This window comes from Passer montanus, unplaced genomic scaffold, assembly GCF_014805655.1.
Source record: "Passer montanus isolate IOZ18808 unplaced genomic scaffold, ASM1480565v1 scaffold34, whole genome shotgun sequence".
Classification (NCBI taxonomy): Eukaryota; Metazoa; Chordata; class Aves; order Passeriformes; family Passeridae; genus Passer; species Passer montanus.
Window position 1 is genome coordinate 4,003,827 of NW_024368152.1, and position 27,603 is coordinate 4,031,429.

At 34.8% G+C, this 27,603-nt stretch overlaps 1 protein-coding gene across 1 annotated transcript in view; it reads left to right on the plus strand.

Moving 5' to 3' along the window:
• The window catches only part of SNTG2 (syntrophin gamma 2), a 211,279-nt gene that overhangs the window by 161,601 nt on the left and 22,075 nt on the right, over positions 1–27,603 (plus strand). The window contains exons 11-14 of the mRNA XM_039715645.1: positions 1,268–1,306; positions 9,981–10,097; positions 18,923–18,994; positions 22,610–22,852. Of these exons, the coding sequence (XP_039571579.1) occupies positions 1,268–1,306; positions 9,981–10,097; positions 18,923–18,994; positions 22,610–22,852 (471 nt within the window). The remainder of the gene's footprint in view (positions 1–1,267; positions 1,307–9,980; positions 10,098–18,922; positions 18,995–22,609; positions 22,853–27,603) is intronic.

Genomic DNA, 27,603 nt, shown 5'->3' on the forward strand with positions numbered 1-27,603 from the left:
GGAGTCCAAAGCATTCTTCCTTATTATCCTTACCAATGAGAATCTGAGCTGGTTATTAAGGTTATTAAGCTCTTCAAAATATTCTACCTGCTTGTGCAGAAAACCTTCATCGCCAGGCTGACACACTTTTTTCCAGGCACATCTGAACCTATTTACTTGCACTAGTTTGTGCTATAGTAATCTTATTATTGGGTATGGTTTTGGACACTTGGAAGGAAACGATATTTTCTGTGTGTTTAACATGACTTTTCTGTAATTACTTTGTGTATGCATTTGTGTCAGAGGCACAGGAGAAAGGTTGGACTATGTTATGGGCAGGGTGTATCAGCATTTCTACTGGCATTGAAGAATTCCAGGTGACTTTCATTATGTCCTGCACAACTCTTCTAGTAGGAATAAGTGCACCACCAAATCTGACTAGTGACTGCTTCCTTCTGCAACACTGGCCATTTCACCAAGTTGTTTTAACCAAGTTACAGAGTGAGGTTCTTGAGTTCCAGCTGGTTTGTTACTGATCGAGCCCTGTGGGCACCAAGAAGCTTTTTGACAGCAAGGTCCTTTGCAAGTCTCATCAATTCTAGGACAGTTTTCAGCTTACTCCTAACATGTATGGAAAACTGATTTTCCACTCTAATATATTTATTTCTAAATTCTTATCTACACTTAATAAAATTGCACTTCAAAAAATGTTACACTTCAAAGAAATATTTGTGTATATGTCAGTATTTGACCACCACTCATTTGTGCAAACTATGACTGCCAGAAAAAAATCAAAATTATCAAAACTCTTCATTATCTAAACAAAGAGGAAAAACTTTGTCTTGAAGAGTAAACTAAGAAGAAAGCCCATGAAATTTTCATTTCATCTTTAAATACATCTTATACTCTATGGTCATCATTTCACAAGGACTTAATTACAGATGTCATTTAAGAATCAGCTTAAGCAATTGTTTAACTGAGACCTAAGTGAGATGTCTACAGAACAGTATAGTATTTCACTCAGATTGGCAAAGTTAAATTCATAAATGCAAATCTTTATGAGGTATTTAAGGAAAACTGATTGAAGGCGTTTGTCTCTCAAGTCTTGGTTTTGCAAATTTGCTATAATAATAAAAATCTAGTATTTAAGCACTGAATGATAACATTTCTTACAAATTAATTTGGAAGTATTAATATAGTATTCAATAACTAAGGTAATGATAATTGCTTTACAGAAACTCTTCAGCATATTAATAATTCAATGTGTTCTTCCTTTTCTCTTTCATAGATGAAAATGGCAAATAAATGCTGTTCTCCCTCTGACCAGGTAAGATTTCCATTATGTTATCCAATTTTTTTAATTTGTGTGATTACATTGTTGGAAAATTTGTAGAGCTTGCATATACACATCTAGTCAGTTTTAAAACTGATCTAGTCTAGTGGATGGACTGCAAGATCAGTGGTGGGAGTGAAAAGTCTATCCCACTGTAAGTAAAGATCAGATTTGTGACCGCTTCAGGAACCTGAACAAGTCTATGGGACCCGATGAGATGCATCCCAGAACCCTAAGAGAACTGGCTGATGTAGTTGCCAAGCCACTCTCCATGATGTTTGCAAAGTCATGGAAATCAGGTGAAGCCCCTGGTAAGAAGTAGAGAGGAAACATTGCACCCGCTTTTAAAATGGATAGAAAGGAGGAACCCAAGAACTATCAACCTGTGAGCCTCATCTTTGTTCCTGGCAAGATCAAAGAACAGATCCTCCTACAAGTTGTGATAATACACTTGAAGGGCAGGGAGGACTTGGAGAGCAGAAAACCAACTGTGTCCTGGGCTGCATCAAAAGTAGAGTGGCCAGCAGGTCAGGACAGGTGATTCTGTCCCTCTGCTCTTGTGAGACCCCTCTACCTCTGCATCCAGCCGTGGGGCTCCAAAACAAGAAGGACATGCTCTAACAGATGCAGAGGAGGGCCATGAAGATCATCAGAGGGATGGAATACCACTCCTATGAGGAGAGACTGGGGGAGCTGGGGCTGTTCAGCCTGGAGAGGGGAAGGCTCCAGGGTGACCTTATTGTAGCCTTTCAGTATCTAAAGAGTGCCTATAAGAATGACTGAGACAAACTTTTAACAGAACTTATTGTGAGAGGACAAGAGGTACAAATTCTAAACTGAAAGAGCGTTGATTTAGTTTAGCCATAAAAAAGAAGTTTTTCTTACATTAAGGGAAGTAAAGCACTGGCAAAGGTTGCCCAGAGAGGTGGTGCATGCCCCATCCATGGAAACATTCAAGGTCAAGTTAGTGGAGCTCTGAGCAATCTGATCTATTTGAAGATGTGCCAGCTTTTTGCAGTGGGGTTGACCTCTGTTACATTTAAAGCTCCCTTCCAACCCAAACTGTTCTATAATTCTGTGATTTAATTGCTCTCTTTGTCATGGCTTTTAATTATTAATTAAACCAATATGAAAAAGAGGTGATTATGAATGCCAGGGGAAAAGGTATTGGATTTGGATATCTTTTATTGGATTAACTGTCTACTGAAAGTGCTTTAGTAACTATTCAAAGTTTTTTTCCTTATCAGTTTGGGCACACATAATGAATTCAGTTGAAAAAAATAGACATGCTCTCCCTCAATTTTCAAAAAGTTTTGGGACAGCTATACAAACACATACATATCACTAGATATGTAATTTATTTCCCAAATTAATAGGCTAGTCTCCACAAACTGCCTAAAGAATCAGAGCAGAAATGTATTCTGTTCCAGAGACTGTTCAAATGTGAAACTTGGTATCAGTGCTTTAAATCTTTTTTTAGAGGAGTCATTTTTGCTTGTCTTGACTTGCTTCAGCCTACCTTTAGGCACCTTTAAGTAGGTGCCTAAAGATAGGCTGTACAAATCTATCTTACTTTTTCCATTCCAAGTATGAAAAGGATAATTAGGACCTTAATTTCAGAAGATGAAAATTTAAGGTACAACTGACAGCAACAAACATTGGCTTGTTCTCTGCCAAAAAGTGAGAAAAAGAAAGTTTGTGAAAGTTAATGATTTTGGTGAGATCAAGCAAACAAAACTAGAAAACATAAAAATATTAAAGGAGCAATTGTGAATAACTAAGATTTTAGATGTCCTGTGAAATTTTGCTTTAAAAGCAATCAAAATGGGAATTCTCGGGTATATTTATCACAGAAGTATCATATAGAACTTGGCAATGACAACTGAAAGCAGAAGAGGACTTCTGGCCTAGAATAATAGCACGTATTAGTGTCAGTTGCATAATATTTGTATAGACCTGAATAGCTCTTATTAAGGCAATTGATTTAAAATTTAGAGAAAGGATAACCTTAAGAGATTGAAGGTCGCTTGAAAAACTGCCTTGAAGTAAAATTGGTGATAGCTGCAAATTTATCTTTCCTTTTGAGCATGGACATTCCTGAAGAATTAAACAGGTCCTTAGAGTTTCATTACTGTGTTGCCTGCAGTGAGTTTTCTTCATGGCTTTTAGAGTCCAACTTAATCTTTCATAAAGGGAGAAGGCTGGATAGGTTTCATTCAGATTCTATTTTACACAGGCCATTAAAAAACTAGGATTCAGGGTTATCAAGAATGTAAAAAAAAATACTTTGCTAAACCTGGCTTTCTTCTTTGTCTTTTATATTGCCTTTAGCTGGTTTTATTGCAAACTGAATCTCCAGAATATAATGAATTCTGTACACATTTAAATAAAATAAAAGGGAAAGGACTAAGATATTGGTTCTTGGGTCTAAACCAGCTTCATTTATGGGTCTCTTTGCCAAAAGACGTCAAACAAACATGGTGTGATTCTTACCCTGTGAAGGGCCATAATTTAGACTTTGATGATCCTTGTGGATCCCTTCCAACTCAGAATATTCTATGATTCTATGACTTGGCCCTGTGTCTATTACCCAAAGTTAGAGGTATTAGGCAAGGTAGTAGAAATTGTACTTACTATTGATGTTTATATTGCTAAACATATCAATATTGTTAAACATATAAATTTATATTGACAGTACCAGGTCATGAAGTTAATTGGTCTGGCTACTTCTACACTTTTAAATTTCTTTTTCCCATCAAAGTAGGGTGTTTGTATTTAAACTGCCTACTGGAAATTATTTCCACCAAAGCTAAAATCCCAGACTATCCATAGAAACTGTTTGGTGAGTTCTAGTTATACCAGGACAAGTCATGATAGTTACTCCAAGTCAAGGACTACAAGACTTAAAGAAATATTCAGGGATTACACAAATTTGAAAGGTATTAAATAAGTAGCACTGCTCAAGCTCTGGTTCTAAGTGTTTATGTAACCTGTGTCAATGATGAAACACACAGCATCTAAGCATCATAACTTTTGATTTTGCTTGATGTCATTTATTATAATACTCTAGAGATTTGAAAGCACTTGATTCTTTGTTAGATTTGGGATTCAATTTTCAAAAAATACATACTGCTGGATTGATTTTTATTTTTTATGAAAGTAAATTAGCCAATTCTCTCTCTGTACAGATAAAAATACTTGCAATGTTTTTTGGTTTGTTTGCTGGATAGTTTTTTAATGTTTTTAAAACTTAAACTTTTACCATTATTATTCCAGGGAATTTGTGTCTGCAAGTCTAATATCTAAACATTAGGAAAGGGCAAACATAATGGTTGCTAATGGAATAAAGAAGGAGAGGTTGGACAATTAGATACTGCTCAATTTGACTTCAATCCCTGTAAAGAAATTTGAAATAAATAAACAAAATACCTGTGTGGAAATATGACAAATGACTACTCTGAAGGTTCTTTCAATAAGAACTCCTGACAACCAATCTAATTTTCTCTTATGAACACGTAACATATCCTGTGGATGTGTGACAGGAGGTTGCTGCAACATATCTTGATTCCAGCAAGGTTTTTGACAACTTCTGACATTAAAATATTTTGAACAAGTATTATATGGATTTGATTGTACAGATTTTGTTGTATAATCCAATACCAGGTACAGATGGTTGACTTTCAAAACTGACATATGGACTAGAAGTGCTGAAGAGGTGACCTGGATCCAGTTCCCTTGAATATTACCTTTATGGTGCATTAGCAAAAGTAAACCTACTAATTTTACAGACATTAAGCTTTAAAACACCATGTTAAACACATGAATGATCTTGCTATGTTGAAGAGTCTGAAAACTAGGATTGAGGCCAATTAGGACATGACATATATGCAGGAATAATTAAGTATTGTAAAGACTGGGAAAACTGAAGAGGTTTTTACTGCAAAATGCTTGATGGTTGTCAGGGGAATAAATTCTTTTAGAAAGGTTTGTTTCATCCACTATTGTTTTACTAGAACTCAGAGATGACCCTATTTGCAGTCAGACAGAGACAATATGAAAAACAACAGGTTCATTTTTAAGACTTACTATTATGGTTTGTTATTATGTTTACTATCACATCAGAATGTTGTAATGGCGTCTGAGGTTGACCAACAGAGACCCCAAACACTTGCATTCCTTTGGTTTACCTAATATTCCTTTTTTCCCCCTTTTTCCCCTTGCAAATAAGGAATTCACCTACACTTTACTGTTTCTCCATTGGCCCTTATTTTTCTCTGAATTTTACATGCTCATTTGGTTATTTAAGCCTTAATCTTTGATACCATCACAACCATCTATAAATCAGACCCCTTTTCCTTTATCTTTTGGCATTCTTTACCCATTACTCACTTTCCTTCAGTGTATTTCACCTTCTGGTTTACCCCCTTATTGATGTTTACCCCCTTGGTGGCTTCAGCTTCCAGCCAGCTCCTCCCTTCTCATCGCAGGCGATGCCCAGCGGTTTCTCACACTGTTACCTTGTCAGTTTAGAATCAGGCCAGGCTGGCTGCTCACCTGCCTGCCAGAACAGCCATGTCTGCTTGGTAGCTTTTGAGAAATGCAGGTATTGTGGGCTGTACCTAAGCCAGCTACTGCAGAACATGCTAAGCATTCCTGTTTCTGTAAAGCCTTGGCAGGAATACTGCCTCTGATTTTGTGCACTGTGTTTCTGAAGGTATTGACCTTCAGAGGTTTTCTGTGGCCTCCGTGGACAGGCTGAAAGAAATAAAGAAGTATGAAATAAATATTTTTGAGAGAAAATAGGAAGCCTCCACTATAGCAGAGGTCCTGAGAACATTAAGGAAGCATTTTTTAGAAACAAAATATGTATCGTGGCTACTGCAATTTGGAGAGGGTAGGGTGCTAAGTTTTTCAGAAACTCTTTTCTACTGTGTGTTTGACAATTATAAGATCGTAATTCTAAATAAGAAACTTTTCAAATATGAAGGGTTTTCTCATTGTTCCTTGTAGCAGAACTGCTGCTGCAGGTGTGCCATGAACATGTTTGCCTGGCTTCATCCTGAAGCATCCTGAGGAAATCCTGCACCTACTTTTGAAAGACCAATTTTTCTTCCTTTCTCGTCTGGGTGGTTTTTTTGTGGTTTTTTTTTTTTTTTTTTCCTCAAAACAAAGAAAAATGGTTTTAGGATTATAACGTATAGCAATAAAATGTGGTTTTTTTTTTTTCCTCTCAAAACAGAGAAAAATGTTTTTAGGATTATAACATATAGCAATAAAATTACTTTATCCTAATGGTTTGTCTGGAAAATTTAGGTTCTTGAAGACTACAATGTTACAATTTACACCTGTAGAAGGGGAGCAGGACTAAATAACTTTAAGTATCAAGAGACCATCTAGAGATAGAATTGAAGTCTTCTTTGGTTTTTGGCTTTATTTATATGGGAGGACAGCTTTTCATTTCCTAATGAAATTGCCTTGACCCTTCAAGGTCTTTTTCTGGCAGCTCAGATCCTCAATTGAAAAAAACTTAGTTTAACAGAAGAAGAGCCACTTAAAAACACTGAACTTTTTAACCTCTAGTCAGCTGATAGAAAGTGCTGTGAGGTAAATATGCTCTGTGAGATAAACAGCTAGTTTGAAATGCTTTCTTTTTTATTTTTCCACTTGTTATTATTGTAATATTGCTAAAATATAAAACAGACATAAGAAAAATGTTGAGAAGGATGTGAATTTTCCATTTTTCTTTAGTTTGGTTAGTTCCTGCTACATAGATAATGCTACTGATCTGCTATAATATAAGAATGCATAAGCAGTAAGGCAACTTACTAGTGGCAGCTGGCTTCAAGAGTTTTGTGTTTGGATCCGAACTTGAACAAGAAGGCTGTAATGAGTAAAGGTGAGAGACATCAGGTCCAATTTACCAGCCTCCTGTTAAAACAAGCAAACAGAGTAGAAACTACTATTGCTACCCAAAAGGACTTGTGATCTGAATTTTGCCCCAGCAGACAGAGCCTGGGAAGATGTGTGAATTCAGGTACATACCTCTCTTCATACTCCATTCAGCATAGTATGGTTCATTGCTATTTGTGGTGTTCAAACTGTGCCCAGCTTGGAGGTATAAATTTCATTCTTGAACTAAAGCAGAATGAACACTTGTGTCATAATTTCTAAGTGCCTCTATGCTTTGCTCTCTAGAACATTTCATTTTGAATAGTAGCCATTCAGACAGAACTGAATGCAACTGATGTACAATGGGAAACAGTAATGTAATATATCAAAACTTACAGCATTACAATCTTATTTTTTATTTTTATTTTACTTTTAGTTAATTTCTATGTACGTGTAAGGATTGCTTGTCCCCCCTCCCAGTTCTGCCCCAATAGCTGTTCTCTTCAAAATATACCATCTACCACTTGATTTGGAAAAGACCCCCCAAAATTGTTTAAGGTGCCTCAAGATATACTTCTCTTTGCTTTCTTAATTTGTTATAATTCCATTGTGCCTTACCGTATGATACTGGTTCTTTACTTGCAGATCAGTCTGGCATCTCCTGTAGATTCTTATCCCACTTTAATTACTTCAGTGTTTCTGTCTGTTCTGACGTGTCATACATAGGAAATCTACTTGATTTTCTATCTTCAATTCCCTCCTGAGTGTTTTACATCATTTGCTTTTCAAAAGTGTTTAACTAAAAGTACTACATGCAATGTACTGACTGCTTTATTAAATTTAACACATTAAATTTCCAGTCATTGCAGCATCTAGATGCTTTATTGCTGCAGGAAAACAATAAGTGCAAATAAGAACTTTCATTTATCTGCTATGATTGGATTACATTTTGTTAGTGACTTGTTTTATCTCCTTGTAATGAGTGCCATTGCTCATTTTCTTCTTACAGGAACTTTTGGAAAGTGTATTAAAGCATGTTAGAAACTTAATAATATATCAATGATGTATGGGTAATTTTCAAACAGTAGTGAAAGCAGTGCTAAGAAGGGACAGTTTGTAGCATAATGCCTTGTGAGCACTCCTGAAAACTTCAAATAGCAGGTTTCAATCAGAAAAACAGAATAATTTTTTATCCCAGACTAACATTCCCACCCACATAATAAGATCACATTAAAATCTCAGTAACCCAGTAAACCACAGACAGCTTGTAATTAATTACCAACATTGTTTGCTTTTGTTCCATACATATTTTGTTTAACTGAGTGATAATTCTTTCTCCATTTCTGAAATCTAAAAAGCTATTAAATAAACCAGTCAATACGAAAGATATGTGGAAAGAAAGTAAAAATCCCTAAAATTATATTGGATATAATTCTTTTTGTCTGTGTTATTTGTTATTAAGTCCCTAATAAACTGAATATATAATATCATTGTAGTAGAGTAACAACGATAATATTGTATTTTTTTTACGTAATGTGATGTCTGAACATCCTGCTTCAATAATTTTGCTGACTACTATAGAAACAATGTTTTTGTGAGAGTTATTCAATTTACAGAACAGCAAATCAAGAACTGGAAGGGCTGTGTATTTTGCTTTTTCTTAGATCTCCTTAAAATGTTAGTGCTGGAGTTCAGAAGAACAGTATGGAGAAGGATTATCTGGCTCAACATACTGATCTATTATTCATTTATTGACAAAAGACATAATTGATACATTAAATGCCAACATTAGAAAACAATTTGTGAGGTCTTCATAATACAGGTATGAAAATTCATCCATACTATTAGTGAGGGCCTTGACATTTCTTCCCCCTGTAACTCATTACTGTCTGTAAGTGTAGCCTTAGTTGAAAATCAGCAAGCGGCTCAGCAATACTTGTACACTCAGATTGGTGATTCACTCTAAATTTAAGTACCTGTTTCAAGAGCAACATATTTCTCTTAATGTATGCAAAATGGAGCCTGGAAGGTTTTTGCTTTGTTATTTTTCAGTAAAGGCATTCATGATAGTGTGCTACCACACTATGGCATTCTTATTTATGGCATTCCTTTATAAATTTGTATTTACCTCAAAAAGGAAGCATGCAATTTTACTTCTTCATTTCATTTCTTCATAGCATTAATTTATCTGGAAAATAAAGGCATGCATTGCAACACTGCTAACGTTGGGTAACTGCTGGATTTGATATCTAATTCTTTGAAAATATAAATATGATAAAGCATATATTGAAACGCATAAACTCTGAAAGACAACAAGTGTGACAAAGACTTTAACAGTTGCAAACATGAGCCTGGTGAAAGCTGTTTGATTTCAGATAAATCTAGTTATTTGTTTACGGGAATTTCTTTAGAGGTATGTGTAATAGAAATATCAGTATGTCCAAGTTTTGACATTGCTATAGATAAGGTATTATGACTTTTATAAACTGTGGGACTACTTTGGTACATGTAGATTTTCTGCTGGCTCAAATGAGAGTCTGCTTTGACCTGCATGGGTAGCTTTTAAAACAGGGATTATTTCAGATAAGATTCAGACTACCTGTACTACAAGTTTAAGTCTCTTCAAGGACTTCTGACACACTGGCATTATACTGTATGCTTCAAGAATATGGAAATGGTTGCAAGGCAAATGTGAAGTAGATGATGCATCCCATGCTACTAAAACCACTCATGATCCGATGAGAAAGATAACTTTATTTTCAATTATTTTCTTTTACAGGTCATACATATGGGATGGGTAAATGAGAGACTTGAAGGAACTGATTCATCTCAGCTCTACAAATTCAAGTTTCTGGCCCTGAAGGGTTCATCCTTCTACATTTTCAGCACTCCACCGGTAAAAAAAAATTGATTTTTTTTATGAGTTTCATTGTAAATGGAAACCTGTTTGTTACAGCTGGGTTTGTTTTCCTTTATCAAGTGAAGTTTTCAGCTGAGATTTTAATATAAGTTAAAGTCACAGATGCCACTGAATTTCAATAAATGTAGATATTTAGCCTCTTTCAAGGTCCTCTGAAAAGCTTGCTGCATGTTTTGTTTTTGAAGTTCTCAAAGTCAGGTTTTATTTTGGTTGTTTACGCCTAATATTTCTTCCCTTATTTATTTTAAGGTATTTTGTAGATGTTATGAATTGGTAGTTACTCTGCTTTGTGATGCATCATGAAATAAACCATCCATACTATTGGATGATAGTTGTGGACTTTTCACACAGGAAGGGATCAAAATGCTAAGTGTACAATTTGGACAAGTCTTACTTTGATAATTTATATACCTCCTAACAAGAATTCTGTTTCGCAATAGGTACCTTATCTAATATTTTTTTAAAAATTAATTTAGAAGGGTGAAATGGAAATGAGCTGTAGAATTCTAAACTGTTTAAAAAAATTACTCATACTTACCACATGGTAATATTTAATCCTTTCTTTTTTTTCTCCAGAAAACCTTTGCCTTAAACAAATCATAAAAGAATAAAAAGTGGACTTAGCATGAAATTTAAATTATACAATGTGCTTACAGTTTTGCTCAGTCTCCCAATTTTGTCTGCTGGTCCAAAGAAAATCTGATTCTTTATATGTGTACTCTCTGCAGTACGGTTGGGAAATACATACTTTTCAGAAGTTATTTGTGAACTCAATGAAATGCAATAAGTAAAATTTCCCTTCTCTAAGTGGAAATTATTAATCCAATGATTAATTAATTTCAATCATTTTAAAATGGCTAATAGCATTCTTTTTAAAATGAGACAACACATCTGGGAAAAGCAGGGGGATTCCTATGGTGTTTCATATGTTAAGCAAAGGAACTAAAATTTGATTAAATTTCTACAATTTAATTAAAATTTGAAAACAATCCAGAAATATCAAACAAATAAATAACACACCTCATTAATTATTTTCCTCTTTATATTTTAATTATTGTCTTCAGGCCTGTTTCTAAGACACATTTTTGATATAATTAAAATTGTATATCTATATGATACTAATTTGGGATAAACTATTTCATTTACCATTTTCAGCACTCTACAAAGAACAGATGTAGGGATGACTGGTGGTAGAAATTACCTGACAGAATCTATTATCTTTTTACAATATTTTTGTAGGAGCCTTGGCTTTCAAAAAATGAACAAAGGGGAACCCTTTTATCAATGTGTTGTGCCACCTCAATACTGTGATGCACCAGTAAATGTGAAAGAGTCTAGAAATCATAAAACTTGTTGATTGGTTTTCTTGCTCTTTTAATATTCCCCAGATGTCTCTCATCAAATGAGAAAACCCCAGAAAGAAAAGACCAAATTAACAGTTTCCAGCAACCTCCTATCTGGAGACTTCAAAGCTGGCTCTAAAGCCACACTTTGAAGCTGGTTATCATTCTCCTGAGGGCACCTCCAGCCCTGGCTTTTGCTGATGCCCTTCCCTGTGGGTCACTCCATGATCCCAGTGCACCCTGAGGGCAGCAGGGCCTGTCGGGCTCCACAGCCCTGCCCTGCCCAGCCTGGTGCCACAAGGCAGGGCCCCCAGGGGCCAGGCCCAGCCCAGCCTGTCCCTGCTCCCAGGGGCACGGCTGGTGCCCCGAGCTGGGGCTGCCCCGGTCCCCACGGCTGCCCTGCTCCTGGCTGGGCCTTGCTGGGACGGAGGGCAGCACTTCAGAGCAGCCGTGGTTTCTCACCTGGAGCTAACAGAGCTAATGCAGCCGTGTTTGGGCTGATGCTGAGCAGGGCTGGTGCAGCCTTTCCATCCTCACAGCTCACCCAGGGAACTGCCTGGGGCTGGGACAGGCTGGGGCAGACGTGGTTTCTCACCTGGAGCTAACAGAGCTAACGCAGCCGTGTTTGGGCTGATGCTGAGCAGGGCTGGTGCACCCTTTCCATCCTCACCGCTCACCCCGCAAACTTGCCAGGGGCTGGGACAGGCTGGGACAGGCTGCGGGGGACACGGCCGGGACAGCTGATTTGAATAGAGCAAAAGGGATTTCACATACTATGAAACATCATGCTCAGCAATAAAAAATGAGAATTTGGTCTTCAAAAGTAGCCATTGCTTGGAGAATGGCTGGGCATTGGTCTGCTTGGGGTGAGCAGCGTGCAATTGCCTTTGCATGAATTGATTTCTTCCCCTTTCCACCACTTATTAAACTGTCCTCTTCTTGCCCCATGCATTTTCTTGGTTTTGCTCTTCCTATTGTCTCTCCCACCCCATAGCAGGGGGATGGGGAGTTAGTGAGGGGCTGTGTGGGTGTTTGGCTGTGTGACAAGGTCAGTCCACTGTGGGGATCCTGCCCTGACAGACTCCAGACAGTTCCCGTGGCACTGATTCTGTGCCACGTGTCCCAGCTCTGGAAATACAGATCCCCCCACAAAACTGTGCATAGAGCTCTTTCACTGCTTTTAGAGATTTTAGATGCTACTGCTCTTACCATTGCTCCTATTGAGGTTTGGGTTTTTTTACTATTTTAAGCAGGAAAAAAAAAAAAAAGATTGTTCAATCACAAAAATACAAATGTTTCAACTTGCTTGATCTTTAGAAGATACAAGTTTAACATATTTTATTTCAGAAGAGTTGCTTTGCTATTTGTATTCTGAATCAACGTTGCATATCAGTGTGTCAGTATAGTGTGCACAGAGCAGATGACCTCTAAATTCTACACTTATCTTTAGCCATAATTTTACAACTGATTGTAAAAGGATGTAGTACAATTTCCACTCTTTTTCTATTTCATTGTGTGTAAAAGATAACGTGACTGTACATACAGCTGCTAATTTTCATAAGAATGGAAAACATAGTTATATATGAGCAAAAATAAAGAAAATTGTGGAAAAAAGTGGATATTATACTATGAAATAAATCACTATGACAAGTAATATTCTATTTATATGCTATTTCTACAATTCATGTAGTCTTGGATGGTGATTTCACAAATATAGAGACTTCACCACAGAAGTAAATATCAAAAAAGGTGAAATTAACAGAGAAGGGTCTTTTTGCATCCCTGAAGGGACTTATCTGATTGTGTTTAAGAAATTTACAGATTTCCTTTACACACTGGTATATTGGAAGTGTGACCCATTTCTAAAAACTAAATGCCCCAATTGTGAAAACACCACTGTGAAAACACCGTGAAAACACTGAAAAACACCACTGAACCAATAGAAAATCAAACTTTTTTTTATATCTTTGAAAAGTTCCAGAAAATAATTTAATGTTTTTATGTAATATGGGCTAGACGGAGGGAAAATTTCTGTTTGATTTTTTTTTATGTTTCCCTTATAGTTCATTATGACTGTTACATTAAACTATTCCAGTATCCATAACCTTAGATCTGTTGTGTAACACTTAATTGCAAAACTGTCTTTTTCAATGTGACTAAATAAATAGCACTGAAATGATTTAACATGAAGGCAGCTAGACAATCACTGCGTGGGCTGTTTATAATTTTAAGAAAAGAATAAATAGAAGAATATTGTGAAATAGTTCCACATTTGACAGTATAGAGAAGTTTGTACAATGTAATTAAGACAAGCAGTGTTTTTAATGCTGCCATGTAAGTTCTAAATACTAAAAATAATATTTTTTTTTTAAATATATTCTTGGGTTATTTTTTTTTCCATTAAGTAGTAAACAGACCAGTGAAATTAATTACTCTTTACCTAGAAGTATTTCATCTTCTCCTTAGACCTTTTTAGTACTTCTAGGCAGATTGGATGCTTCTGCTTAATTCTCAGATAATGCAGCATTTGCTGTATTCCAGTAATAAATACTTTAATTTTCTTCCTTTACATTTACTCAAATATTTTTAATATTTTGGGAGTCTCTGGAGACTTCTAGAATCAGATTCTATGTTAGAGAATGTCCAGGAGTATGTTATGTTAATTTTATTTCAGTGATTTTTGAAGTATGATTCTCTTTTACATTCACCCCATATTTCTTTATTTAGTGGTGATCTCTGAGCAGGGATGAAAGTCTTTTATACTTATTGCCGGTTCTCGGCTTCTTTTCTCTACCCCTGTTGAGGCTGGGATTGAAGGCACTCAAGACAGTATTTTGTGTTCAGACTTATGTGTTTATTTTTTCTTATCTGTTTTACAGCCTCACAGGCAGGGAGTTCTGCAGTATTTCACTAACTAGGTGCAAAATGGCTATCTTTTGTTACAAGTTCTTTTAAGGCTAACCAATCCAATTAAAGAAATGACACCTAAATTATCTTCTCTTTTAACCCAATAACCAATCACTCAAAGTCCACAATGCAGACTTTGCTGTCCAATTACAAAATACCACCCAAACCCATGCAGAAGAAGGAAGAAGGTAAAGAAGAAGGGCAAGCCTCTGCTCTAAAACCTCCATCTTTCTCCATATATATTACTATATTCTAAAACCTGAAGCTCTAAGTTCTCCACCCTGTGATATTGCACACTTCTAATAAAACTACACACCTGTAATCCCAGTGCTATCAATCCACTTTGGAAGTCTTCTCCTCTACCTCAGGTCAAATGCACTGCTCTCCTGGGAGTCAGAGTCTGTCAGCACAGAAAGTCTAAAATTCTCATCATCCAGAACTCCAACACCTATTTTATAATTGCAGAGTTCTCTTCTAGGGAGTAACTTTGTGAGCTAATTGTTTACTGCATGAGTGTGTCAAAATCACCCAAACCCATGCAGAAGAAGGAAGAAGGTAAAGAAGAAGGGCAAGCCTCTGCTCTAAAACCTCCATCTTTCTCCATATATATTACTATATTCTAAAACCTGAAGCTCTAAATTCTCCACCCTGTGATATTGCACACTTCTAATAAAACTACACACCTGTAATCCCAGTGCTATCAATCCATTTTGGAAGTCTTCTCCTCGACCTCAGGTCAAATGCACTGCTCTCCTGGGAGTCAGAGTCTGTCAGCACAGAAAGTCTAAAATTCTCATCATCCAGAACTCCAACACCTATTTTATAATTGCAGAGTTCTCTTCTAGGGAGTAACTTTGTGAGCTAATTGTTTACTGCATGAGTGTGTCAAAATTAGTTTAACTTCATTGTTTTCTCTCTATTTTAAATCATCACTTTTTAGAGAAAAGCCAATGATAACTCACATATTTAAAGGCAAGTATATTTGGAATATAAGTTTGAACTGATGATGAGATCACCTGATCTATGTAAAGCTAGATTTCATCAGTTTTTTTATTTTCAGAACTCCACTGTAATGCCTGTTTTTAAACCATGAGGAAATTGCAGAAATCATGCTAAAGTAAAAAGTACTTCTGCAACACTTGGGACTTTTGTAACTCTGTGTACCTATTTTAGTCTCTCATTGGAGACTTAGAATTGTAATTTCAGATTCCTATTTTTTCTAATCCTGTTTGATTTTATTATCTTTCTTATCAGCTCAGTGTTACCTGTGGGTTTACACGTCTTAATTTTGCAATGTTCCTGTGTAAGGATTAACATGGCTAAATGTCTACAGAACCAAGTATTCACACATACTGCACTGGGTTAGCTAAGGGGGTGGTCTGCCAATAATATAAATAACAACATTCAGCTACTCTTGGTAATAAATTAATACAGTAGACAAACACAAATTAAAGTAGAGGCTTACTGAATGCTAACTGAAACTCTCATGTATTTTGACACTCTTTCTGAAACTGTCTGAACTAAATTTATGTGAATGCAAGCATGTCTCATTGAGTCATTTATTCTGAATAGAGCTGTTTGAAATGTTTTGTCAAATGCTTCATAAAAAATAATAACACTGTCATGCCAAGAAATTGCAATATATAGAATACCTGCAGGAACAATTCTAAGGGGAAATAATGAGAAAAACTACTTTATTGTCTAGGAAATATACTCGGGTGTCTCATTTATCTTAGGTACTTATTACCCAGTTATTACATGTGTGATGATGGATAACCTACAATAAACTGGAACACTCTTTAAATCAAATGAAGGATATTGCAATTTTCATGATCTTTCATGATTATTTCCAGCTTTTCCTCTTGACTAGGTGTATATGGTTATTTGTGGGGTTTTAAAAGTAAAGCAGTCTATAAGAGTAACATTTTAAACTTAGACATGCATTGATAGATCTGATAAAACATTAAATAATGTCAGCTGTCTGTTTAGATTCTAGTATTCCTCTGTAATATATTTATTTTTCCTCCTTATAATTCCTCTCAATATGTCATTTGTGTTCTGAGCACCTTGCATACAGTGGTATTCTGTTTCACTCTCTAAGTGTGGTAACCTTTCTCTGACACACACAGGTAAAGAAATCCTTGGCTTATATAGGTGCCAGCAGTTGTCACTATAAGTTTCTGCCTCTGCTGAAAAAGTCATATGAGGTTGCACAGCATCAAAAGATGAAAGAGATGTGTGGAATAATGGGAAGAAGTCTGAAGTACTCAGAGAGAATTTAATGGCACAGCAGTGTCACCTTCATCTATCATTAATAGTGCAAAGATCCCCAACAGTTAAAATTAATGTTCAGGAATCAAAACAAATGATGTGAGCAAATGAAAGTCCATTCATATCTCAAGAGCTTTCAGGTCATAGCCCATGTCACCAAAGCCAGTTGCACAAACAGCAAATGAATCAGTGCTTATGCTTCCTTGTCTAGCCACTTAACAGCAATACAGGGTTCTCCCGCTGTTAAGTGAGATGGAAAAGATCCTTTCCCTTTGAGAAATTCAAGACCAAATAATGGATAAGCCTCCAATCTACTCTAAATCTGATTTTGCAAGAAGCATGAATATCTCTTTGGAGGAGTAATGGGGAAAAAAACTTATTATTTAATTATTTTCTTTTCAAAAAAGCCATCAAAGTACAAGATACTTCCCTGGACATAAGATTAAGCAAAGACCTGCAGTGCTTACTCTATTGTGAGACTGTTTAAATGTACATTTCTTTATGAATTAGCTTTTTAAGTCCTCTGTTTCAGTTGTTTAAAAACTTAGGTTATTTCTTATATGTACGATAATTAAATTGCAAAACTCATATAAAATATTGAATGGACTAACAGTAAGATAAATAGAAATGAAAACCTAAAATATAGAAAGGTATGTCTTTAAAAATTGCTACCTCTTTATAAAGTGATAGGAGGAAAAGTTAGTACCTAAAATTTCTTTAAATTCCTTTTCGAAACCAGCTGACATTAGGTTTAGATTTGAAAAAGTTTAAGTAGTACTATGTGTTTTTATCATGTAATTTTAAAATTACCTGTATGTAATGTTTTGAGCTATGATTTTTGAGACATTGCTCATAGTAAAACAAAGTGCATGATCTGCCATTTGATTGCTAAGATATAGAAACTATGAAATGGAAAATCATAGACTGTGAGTCCCTCTATATCCTGAAAAGATGTGGTACTGGAACTTATAGAGTTCTTCAGTCCCATTTAAGTAGGTGATTCATAATATCTAAATTTAATCATCTAAAAAAACCTAATCTAAACCTAAAATAAATTGGGAAAAGGTTAGAAGGTTAGATTGTTAAAAATTAATTCAGATTGTTAAGATTAGAAAGAAATTAATACTAAGTTGACATTACTCCTCCAAAGTAACATTTCATAACTAACAGAAGTCCCATTAGAGGCCTGTAAGTGTTGCAGTGGTTTGGATTCTCATCAAGTTATTACAATTCTGTTTAACAGCTTAGAATTTGAAGAGACTTAAAAATTAAACTTTAAAATAAATTTGAGAAGAACCAAAACATCTTGATATCTCCATGCAAATCATGAGAAGAAATACTAAATTTTTTAAAAGGCGAATTATGTGCTACTGTGACCACAGAAAAAAAAAATCTGTGATTTAATTTCATAGTTTTTTCTAGTTAAGTTTCATCCGCATAACCAGATATTTTACAAACACTTTTTTTTCTTTATGTTAATAGTTTTAATTTATTTTTCCTGCTTTCTTCCTTTTGGGTGGTGTGTGAAAATAAAACGAAGCTAGAATTTTAAATTATCCAAGTGTTACCAAAATACTTATTTCCATATATTGAATTTTTCCGTTGTGTGAGTTCTTTTTTTTTTTTTTTTTTTCTTAAACTATGTAGGCTGGGTACTGTTTTCAAAAGAAAACAGATTATCGCATCATATCATTAAGTAGAATTTTGGTAAAAACTTCAAACATCATTCTTCCTATTCAGATTTTAACAGCCTGTCATGTCAATAGGATTAGGTATTGAAATCAAAAGAAAACAAAATATAGGTGTTTTCATATTATTGAGCACACATCTGATATTTTTCTTGATTATAAATATTGCAATCACATAGTCCTTTTTCCAGTTTTAGACTTAATATTGGGTTATTTCATCCCTAGTGCATGTAAAATCAAAACTGAATTTAGGACTACATCTTGATCTATTGATTGTAAGTTTTTTTTCATATTGAGGCATGAAGGTGAATGACTCGGTGTTTGAGACTGAGTTCTCTGTGTTACAAAGACATTTCCATCATACTAGGAAAAGAAAAAATGAAATTATTTAGCACATTTTAATTCCTGTTTCTGTAAAAATTTAATACTATTCGACAGTCTTTTCTAAATACTGGATATTAAATATAGTGATGTGCCAGTATTTAAAAGATCCAGTAGAAAAATAATGGGTGAAATGTTTTCAGTTTTTTTTCATCTGAACATTATTTTCAAATAAAAAATGTGCTGATAATTCTTTCTTTTTATATTATAGGTAAGCACACTAGACTGGGTACGAGCTGAAAAAATCTATAACCTCTGTGAGGTTCTATTTAAAATTCACAAGGTAGGTTTCCCAATGGTTCCAGTGATTTTATTTAGTAAAGAAAGTTTACCTTTTCCTGTTGATGATAAGCTCAAATTAATCTTAACTAGGAATAAATAGTTCATCTGTTGTTATAAAAAACTATTTGCAATTGCTGGTGCATTAGATATGCAAATATAAGAAAATATGGAAAATAGGTTAAGCTCCAAGTGAGCAAGTTACCTTTTTAGTATTAATGCTGTATGAAGTATCAGTGAGACACACTGCTAAGCATGATATTAGTTTTTTCTTAGTGGGTCATATTTTCAAGCAAACATGATGAAAAATGTTCTTGTTGTAATTCTTGATCCATGTAAAATATTTTTATTTTAGTAATAAAAATTATAAAATTATGTCTTTGTTGTATCATATTTATTGATTGCTTTATCCAGTATTGTAGTGTGTTTTTCTTTATAAAAGGCTCTGTTTGTTATAACGTGTTGGATTTGTGTCCCATAGAATTAATTTTCTTCCTCCAACTAGGCAAAGTCATGTTTTCTTTCTAGGTTGTCCCAGTCAAAGATTTGGGGCAAAATATTAACACTCTGTGTAAATTATTGACTTATAGAATATATTGTCTAATAAATTGCATCAAATAGATTAATTTTATTCTCCAACAAAAACAAAATCTTTGCAGGTGAGATAAGGCTACTGTGAGAGCCTATTTGTCAAGGAGAGTTGTAGCCACAGCTCTCTCCATAGAGAGCAGCAGGCATGACTTTCCCAGGCATTTTCCTGGGGAAGGCTGTGAGAAGATCAGAGAAAAGATTGAGAAACAATTCTCATCTACACTTGCTCACCTGTTGTTCTGCACATGTGAAAGTTGTTATGGAGATTCATTTACCAAAGGGTGATTTCTTAATTGGTCACTGGTGATGGTGTTTTGATTGATTTACCAATTAGATTAATGCTGTATCGGGCTGCATGTAAGGGTGATGAGTTTCTTAATAAATATAGTATAGTTTAATAGAATAAAGTGATTGATCAGTTCTCTGCAATCATGGAGTCAATGCTCATTATTACCCGGCTGGGGGCCTACAGCAACAGAGAGTAAAGAATATTTTCAGAAAAAAACCCTCCATTTTTTTTCAGATAAAATACTATTTCAGTGCAAAATTAAAGCTTATCTTTAGTTCTCACCAGCTGCTGCTCTATGCTGTTTCCCCTTTGACCACACTGATGTCATGGAAAAAGGCAGGTTGTTACCTGTAACAGATCCTGCACTGAAGCAAAAGTGCTTAAGGTTTTTGATTTGGTATTGGTGGGAGTGGTTTGGTTTGGTTTGGGGTGTGTAGGTTTTTTTCTGTTGTAGGGATTTTTTATTTGTTGGGGTTTTCTCTGATGTAGGTTATTCAGGAATAAGGAAGTGATTTGGCACTGCCATGCCAGGAAAACAGTAGTTCTGGAGTTCAGGACTAGAGCTCAGTTCCAGAGGCACAGGAAGACAACCATATTCTTGTAGTCATGGCATTATTTTTGTGTGACCATGTCTCCAGCTGGGAACATAAGGGGAAATTCAGGTCCTGCCCATCACTATCATAACAACAAAAAGTAGATGTTCTGTCACAGATAATTTATTTAGTCTCCTTTTTTTTTTTTTAATTATTATTTTACTTTTGGCTCAAAAATAAGTCTTGGGTTTTGGTTTTGTTTTTTCTCCTATAACTGTTACTGCTAAAACTCAGTTCCTGGAATATTCCTGGAATATTATGGTAATTTCAAGGATATTCTGTCCTTCTGCAACTTCTGCAGTACTTTTTCATTAAGAAAAAGAAGTTTGGAAATAAACTATCCACGATTCAACTCTATAATGTTCTTGACATTTTCATAAATGAATGCTTAATTGCCAGTCTTCATGAATGCGTAAGCTAAAGTGCAAAAGCTCAAACTGAACTCCTTAACCTCTTTTCTCTTGATTCATTGATATAAATGACAATGAGGCAAACAGAACAAATCCAAAAAATTATGAGATTAAGGTTTCTGCATTAGATATGATAGTTATGTTGTAAAAGCTGCCATTTAGTGAGAGGGTTCTTAAGGATTTTCAGAAGCTGGTTAGCATTAGTGCAAAACTCTGGCAGAGTATTTTATTGTATCTTCTCATGAATAGAGATGGATTTTTATGAGAAGTACTCTTGTTACACACCTAATTGTAAGCTTCTTATCTATGTTTATTATGATGCAAGAGTTAAACATGGAAAATAGCAATCCAATATGGAACTTAAATTTTAAAACAGAATTTTTGATATCTATTTAGATTTGGGTGTATGTATACATACATATAAATACAAAAATATGTGAATTTAAACTCATATATATAATATGCTCCTGCATATTTCTGTTCATTTGATGGTAACAGCCAGATGACTTGAAATGTAATGTCTGGCATCACCTGTGTTTTTTCTTATAGCTTGCCTCATAATTCAAACTCTTACTGTAATCCTGTACATTTTTAAGTAATTTGTCATAAAAACATTTATTTTCTTTTATTGTCTGGTATTTTCACATGCAAAATTTAAAAAATTTGTTAATATAGTAGTCTGCAAGCCAGGATATGCAGCATTGAGTCTTGAAACAGATGTAATACCTGTCACTCCACAGCTGCTGAACAGCAGAATGTATGCAGGAATTTTGTTTAACTTCCTTTTCAACAGTGCAAAGGAGTGTTGTAAAATAACTGAGTTTCATCAAGTTTGTTCTCTCCTCAGGTAATTGGAGGGCCAATTTTGACAACACACTGCTTTGAACCCTGTGTTCAAAGCTGCTCCCAAGATGCCCCATGAATCATTGCTAAGTATTTTGGGGTTTCAGTCTTTTCTGCCCCATGATATCACAGATAAATGGGGATAGGGAAGGGTTCTACCTGATAAACAAAAAAATAAAAATATGTGTAATTTGGAAATTCAAGCTGTGAAAGTACTTAGATGTGTAAGTTGCAGCTTTTTAATTTAGTTTTCCTCTATGTTAATCAATGAAGTCTTGAAACATTAGGGAAGTTTCTTATATTAATTTGTTTAAACTTACAAAACATTATATTGCAGGTATATTTTTTATTATGCAAGTTTAATGTACAGTTTCTCTTTATCTTGAAGGTGATGGTAGGATCTTGTTTCAGTCTCCTTGTATTTACAGAACAGCATTGACAACTACAAGAGGAAATGCTCATGTTGTCATTTCCAGAATTAGCCCTGGGGAGCTTGATAAATTACTGCATTCCTTGGGGTTTAGCATATTGGAACCCAAATAGAGTGGAGTAATTATAGTCTCCTGTAGAGCTGGTACACAGCTTCTGGAGTGTCTTGAAACATTCAGGGATTTCCTTCTTTTTCCACTGTAAACAATATATTAGTTCAAACTCACTTCAAATTATATATGTATTGCTTAGGTAATTTTGACTGTGTTTTGGAACTGCAGTAGTAGCTTGGATTAAAAGACAGGGGACAAAGCAAATAAGAATCAAAGAGAGAAGCTGTCTTTGACATAATTATTTAACTCCTAGAACATTTTTTCAACACAGTTGTTGACATAATGGCATAGTATATCCAAGTACCCATCACTTACTACAGAAGTGTTGCTTCAATTGTTTGGTTTTGCCAGATGAAGAATCACATACTGAAACATATCTTTCAGCTCTGGCTTGCTGATGATTGCTGGCTACAAGCAAACTTGTATTTAGGTATTCACCAGGACTTTGATCTTGAAGACCAGAGGCCGTATTGTTTCAGTGTTATGGTCGGACATGGCAAGAGCCACTATTTCAATGTAGAGCTGGGCAGTGAATTGGCAGTGTGGGAGAAATCATTCCAAAGAGCAATTTTCTTGGAAGTTCAAAGAACAGGGGTAAGTACAATTTAAATGATTTAATCTGTAAAATAAGTATAACAAGATTTTGAATTATTTGTATGTTTAATAATACTCATGTCCTCCATGACTAAGCATATGAGTACCTTTCATAGGCTGAAGACTTCTGAAAGCTTCATCATCACATCAATATTCTTTTGCCAATGACTGTGTAATACCAGTCAATGAGCATGTTATGACAGACTGAGAATTGAAAGTTATCATTTGTAAGTTCACCTTGATTATTAAAAACTGGAAATTACTATGTATTACCAGTGGAAAACTCTTAGGAGTGTATTTAATCCAACTTGAACATTTTCTTCCAGAAAGCTAATTTTCTTCTCACATAAGGTAAATATGATATGTCTTATGTAATGCTTCTGTATTCAAAGAGGAAATGTTTTGCTATTATATTGTTAATTGTGAATTGGGATTGTCCTTGTTAACATTGGAAGAGTTTGAAGACAGTATAAAAGGGAAAAGAAGTTTGTAATAATCTTGAATTCTCAAAATTAAACAGCAGATTATCACTTTCTGCTGGCGAGTAAATCTAGGTCCATACTCTCAAGTGAACTGGACAAATGTTATAGGTGTGTATGCATTGAGACTAGAGGCCTTTCCAATTAAAAATATATTTACTCAGTTTAACACAAATGCAGACTTGATTTGGTGTGCTCAGGTTTGCAGTGCCCTGTGGACCTCCTAAAGATACTTGAAACACTGAGAACACTGGATCACAGCATTGTATTAGCATCACTTGCAAGGAGCAGGAGTCCTATCTCAGGTGGTTTATCAGCTCATCTAAATTTCCAAATCTCTGGGATTATAAACAGGTTTCTGGGTTCTTACAAGGTACTTAATTAGAACCCTTCTATTTGTCTCTTTAGACTGATGAAGGAACAAAAAGATCTTGTAACCGTTCCTAATCCTGAACTTCTGAGAAGGAATGCTGTTCTTCAGAAAAAAATTTTTAATCGTATATATTATCCATATAAAACCAGATAACATATAATTAAAATTAAGTATAACAAGCATGCAGATTAGCTGGCTCTTTATCTGATTAAATATCTGATTATTTATTGTTAAATCTCAAAACTTGCTTTTCCTTTACATCCTTAAAATTAAGGAATGATTCTTACTTGTGGAATAATCTTCTGTCATTTGAATCAGTCATCTAGACTCATTTCACACGAAAGACATTAAATTTTCTGCAGCTGTGGTTTAACCTATCTGAAACCTCCAGGAAAGTCTTTCAAATAAAATCCTGATTACAGTGCTCAAGTCTCCATATGTGTTTTCCTATGTCTTAATTGTCTCTCACATAGTTAGATACATCCAAATTTACTGTAAACTACTATGTCAGTGGAGTTCAGAGTACTGTGATCAGTCTCCAGCAGTGAAAATCTTTTGGCTATTTTCTTTCTTTCTTCAAAGCATAAATTCTGTTGTGAGTGCCTTTCTTTTCAGAATGATGTCAAAATCAGCATGAATGAGGTGCAATTTAATATTACATGGAATATTTCAAGTCATAGAAAAAGTACTGGCATTCTAGTATCCAGAAAATTCAAGCTTGTCACTGGTATGTCAGTCTGTAAAATTTCTTTCTTTTGGAGAATTTTGGAAATTATTTTTTATACATAACTGATTGGGCAAGATTCATGGCAGCTGTTGGATTTCATTGTGCCGTTTCAGCCATTCTTTTTTAAATGGAGCTTGGTCCGTTTGATGTCCTGTGTAGCTAGGATCTTGCCCATGAGGGTTTTTTTTAACCTTTGCCTGTACATACCCTTTGTATTTAATGTTTCTATAATAAGAGCTGTATTTCTGAGAAGATTCTGTCCTTACACAGTTTATGAAGAGAAATGCTAAGATGCTGTGGTCCTTTTGAATTTTATCTGCCCTTGTTGCATGATTTTTTTTATATTTCTTTTGAAAATGGCAGCAGCAGTAGATGATAGAAAGAATGCAATAAAGCAGGAAGAAACACCCCTCACAATATTGCTCCCCTTTCAGGTGTCTTAAACCCGTATTTCAATCTGCAATTGTTTACAAAAATTGTACCAAGAAACTCTGAAATTCAGAGATCCTGGTGAAATTAATCTATTTGCAGACAATGGCAACAAACAAACAGATGTTGAATCCATGTACTAGAAATACATGCGGTTTTTTCTTAGAAAAACATTTGTAGCTGCTGATAGCCTAACTTGGATAGATGGGGACAATAAAAATGCAGGAGAAGTGAGGCAGAAAGGCAGTTGAAAGAGAGGAAAAGTGGTGTTAAAAAGTATTTCCATTAGGCTGGTAATAAAAGTCAGCATTGCAATGGTGGAATGAAATCCTCTCAGTCATATCTTGAAGTTATTCAACTCCTGCAAATCCCAGCAAGAATTCCTGTTTCACCTGGAACACCCTAAACAGTGCAAGATGAATAAAGGATGCTTGGATTAGGTAATTTTTCTTCCCCTTTCAAGATTTTTATGGTTTAGAAAATCTTCAAAAATAAGAGACTAGCACATTTTCCAGAGCTCTTACTAATTCTTTGACCCTTCAGGTTGGTCTTGTCTGCAGCATAGGATATTATTCCACATTTTTTCAATGTCATCATTTTTAAATTTCTTAATTGGTATTCTTCCTTTGCCTCAGACTATTTTTTCCAAATGAAATTATTTGATCCATCTGAGTCTTAGATATGATTATTAAATTAATGCAGAAACGTCTCAAAGGGATGATTTGGATCAGTTCTGTTCAGCAAGAGGATGGAGAAGAATACTGGAATAGTGGACAGAGGAAAGAGTGACAGTAATATATTTTACTATCAGCTGTAGAAAATTGAACCAACAGTTTTGTCATCTTGAAACCTTGTACATGTAAGCTTTGTTTGATGGCTGGAAGAGAACAGAGGAGAGGAATTTGCTTTACAAATGAAAGAATTATCAGAGACTGAAAAAAAAACATGCAGTGGGAATATCATCTACCACAGTGTCTCTAAAGTACCTGCAGTTGGTATATAGTGATAAGCCATGGTTGCATACTCTCCTCACTAGCAATTCTAACACAAAAGAAAGTTTTCCCTTCATACTTCCAGCTGTTATGAAGATGCTGCAAGTTCTTTCCAATCCTCATATAGCTGAATAACCTACTCCATTGAAACCGTTTGTGTTGCTTGGACAAAATATTTATTTAATATGAGTTACTCCGAGAATTAAAATAGGCTGGATCCCATTAAATTATAACAGAATAATCAAGAAGTTTTTCTGCCTTATTATTTTCCATGCTTAAAGGTAAGTACTTCTAGGTAACTTCTTTCCATTTTGTTCATGATTCAGTGACTAACATCAACACAGACATAAACCCTTCAAACACAATTTTATTTTTTTTTTAAGTCAGAGATATGAATGTATAGAGAAATGTTAGCAGTAAAATTCATGTTCCTGGAATGATACAGGGTCATCATGTGAAGAACATATACTACAAATAAAATCAAAGTAAACCAAGCAAAATAGACAAATTAAGATTAATCAATGTTGCATGTTATTTCACTTAACACGATTGGAAATCCAAAATCATTTTGTAATGAACATAAATGTATGATGGATTTTTCCTGCGTTTTCCCTTTTTTAAAATCAGTTAACATAAATCCCATAATCTGTGAATGTTTTATGTTTTTGTATGCATTTTTAATATGTCTTTATTTTCCAAGAAATTAACAGCAAACCATTCTCTATAGGAAGATTCTTGATGCTCCAAATATGACTCAAAATTGTGACTCAGAATTGCTCTCAGACAGATTATGTCTGTTCCTGGATAAAACAAAAATAACTGTGCATACAGACCTAGAGCTTTGTTTCTATAAGATTCCCACATTAGACTTTTAATTTTTCTACAAATATTGTGCTGATAAAACACATTGATGAAAATTCCTAAAAAATTATATAATGGATAAGTGCAATTGATAATTTTGTATTGCTTTGTAAGCAACAATTAATCACTTTTGCATATTAGTTGTTAAGTTAATCACTCTTTTCCTCCATGAACTTGAGTCTTCCATGCTTCAAAAAGATGACAGACACAAGAGTGACATAGCTTACACAATGCTTAGTTCACCATCTTCCTGTTCCACTTTAACATTTCCCCCTATCCACTGTGTCTTCTTCCAGCTGATCAGTATGAAGTATTTAAGGAATCCAAAATCATGTTATTGACAGTTAAAACCCACCAATCAACAATCACATAGAAGTGAAGGTTATTGAGTTAACACTTCTTCACATTGAAGAAGGGTTAACTCAATAACCTTTTCTCAGCTTTATATGTCTTTGCCTTTTTGCTTGATGGACTATTTTTCATTAATTATCTGGTCCTGGCTATCTTTGGTATGCTCTCTCCTATCCATCTTTTTAATTTCTTTATAATACCTTGTCATAGATTTTTCTAGTTCATCAGTTTGAATTAATTTCTAATGTATTCATAATATTTTCATCTGATGAAAGGAAGTTTCTTTCCATGAAAAAATATATTGTTCATTATACAAATCCTTTCAGAATACTGTTGACAGGTGTTGATTTTCACCTCATGGTTTTCTAGTAAAGATTTATGGGTTTCAAGTTTTCTTTGTAAAACTTGTCCATGCAATGCTTCCTTCTCATCGTTCCTTTTAAGCTCAGCAAATAATCTGTGCAACCTCCTCATTACAACACCTACTTGCTGTTTGTTCTAGACTGTTACTTAATTTTAGATGCATATCTTTGTTAAAA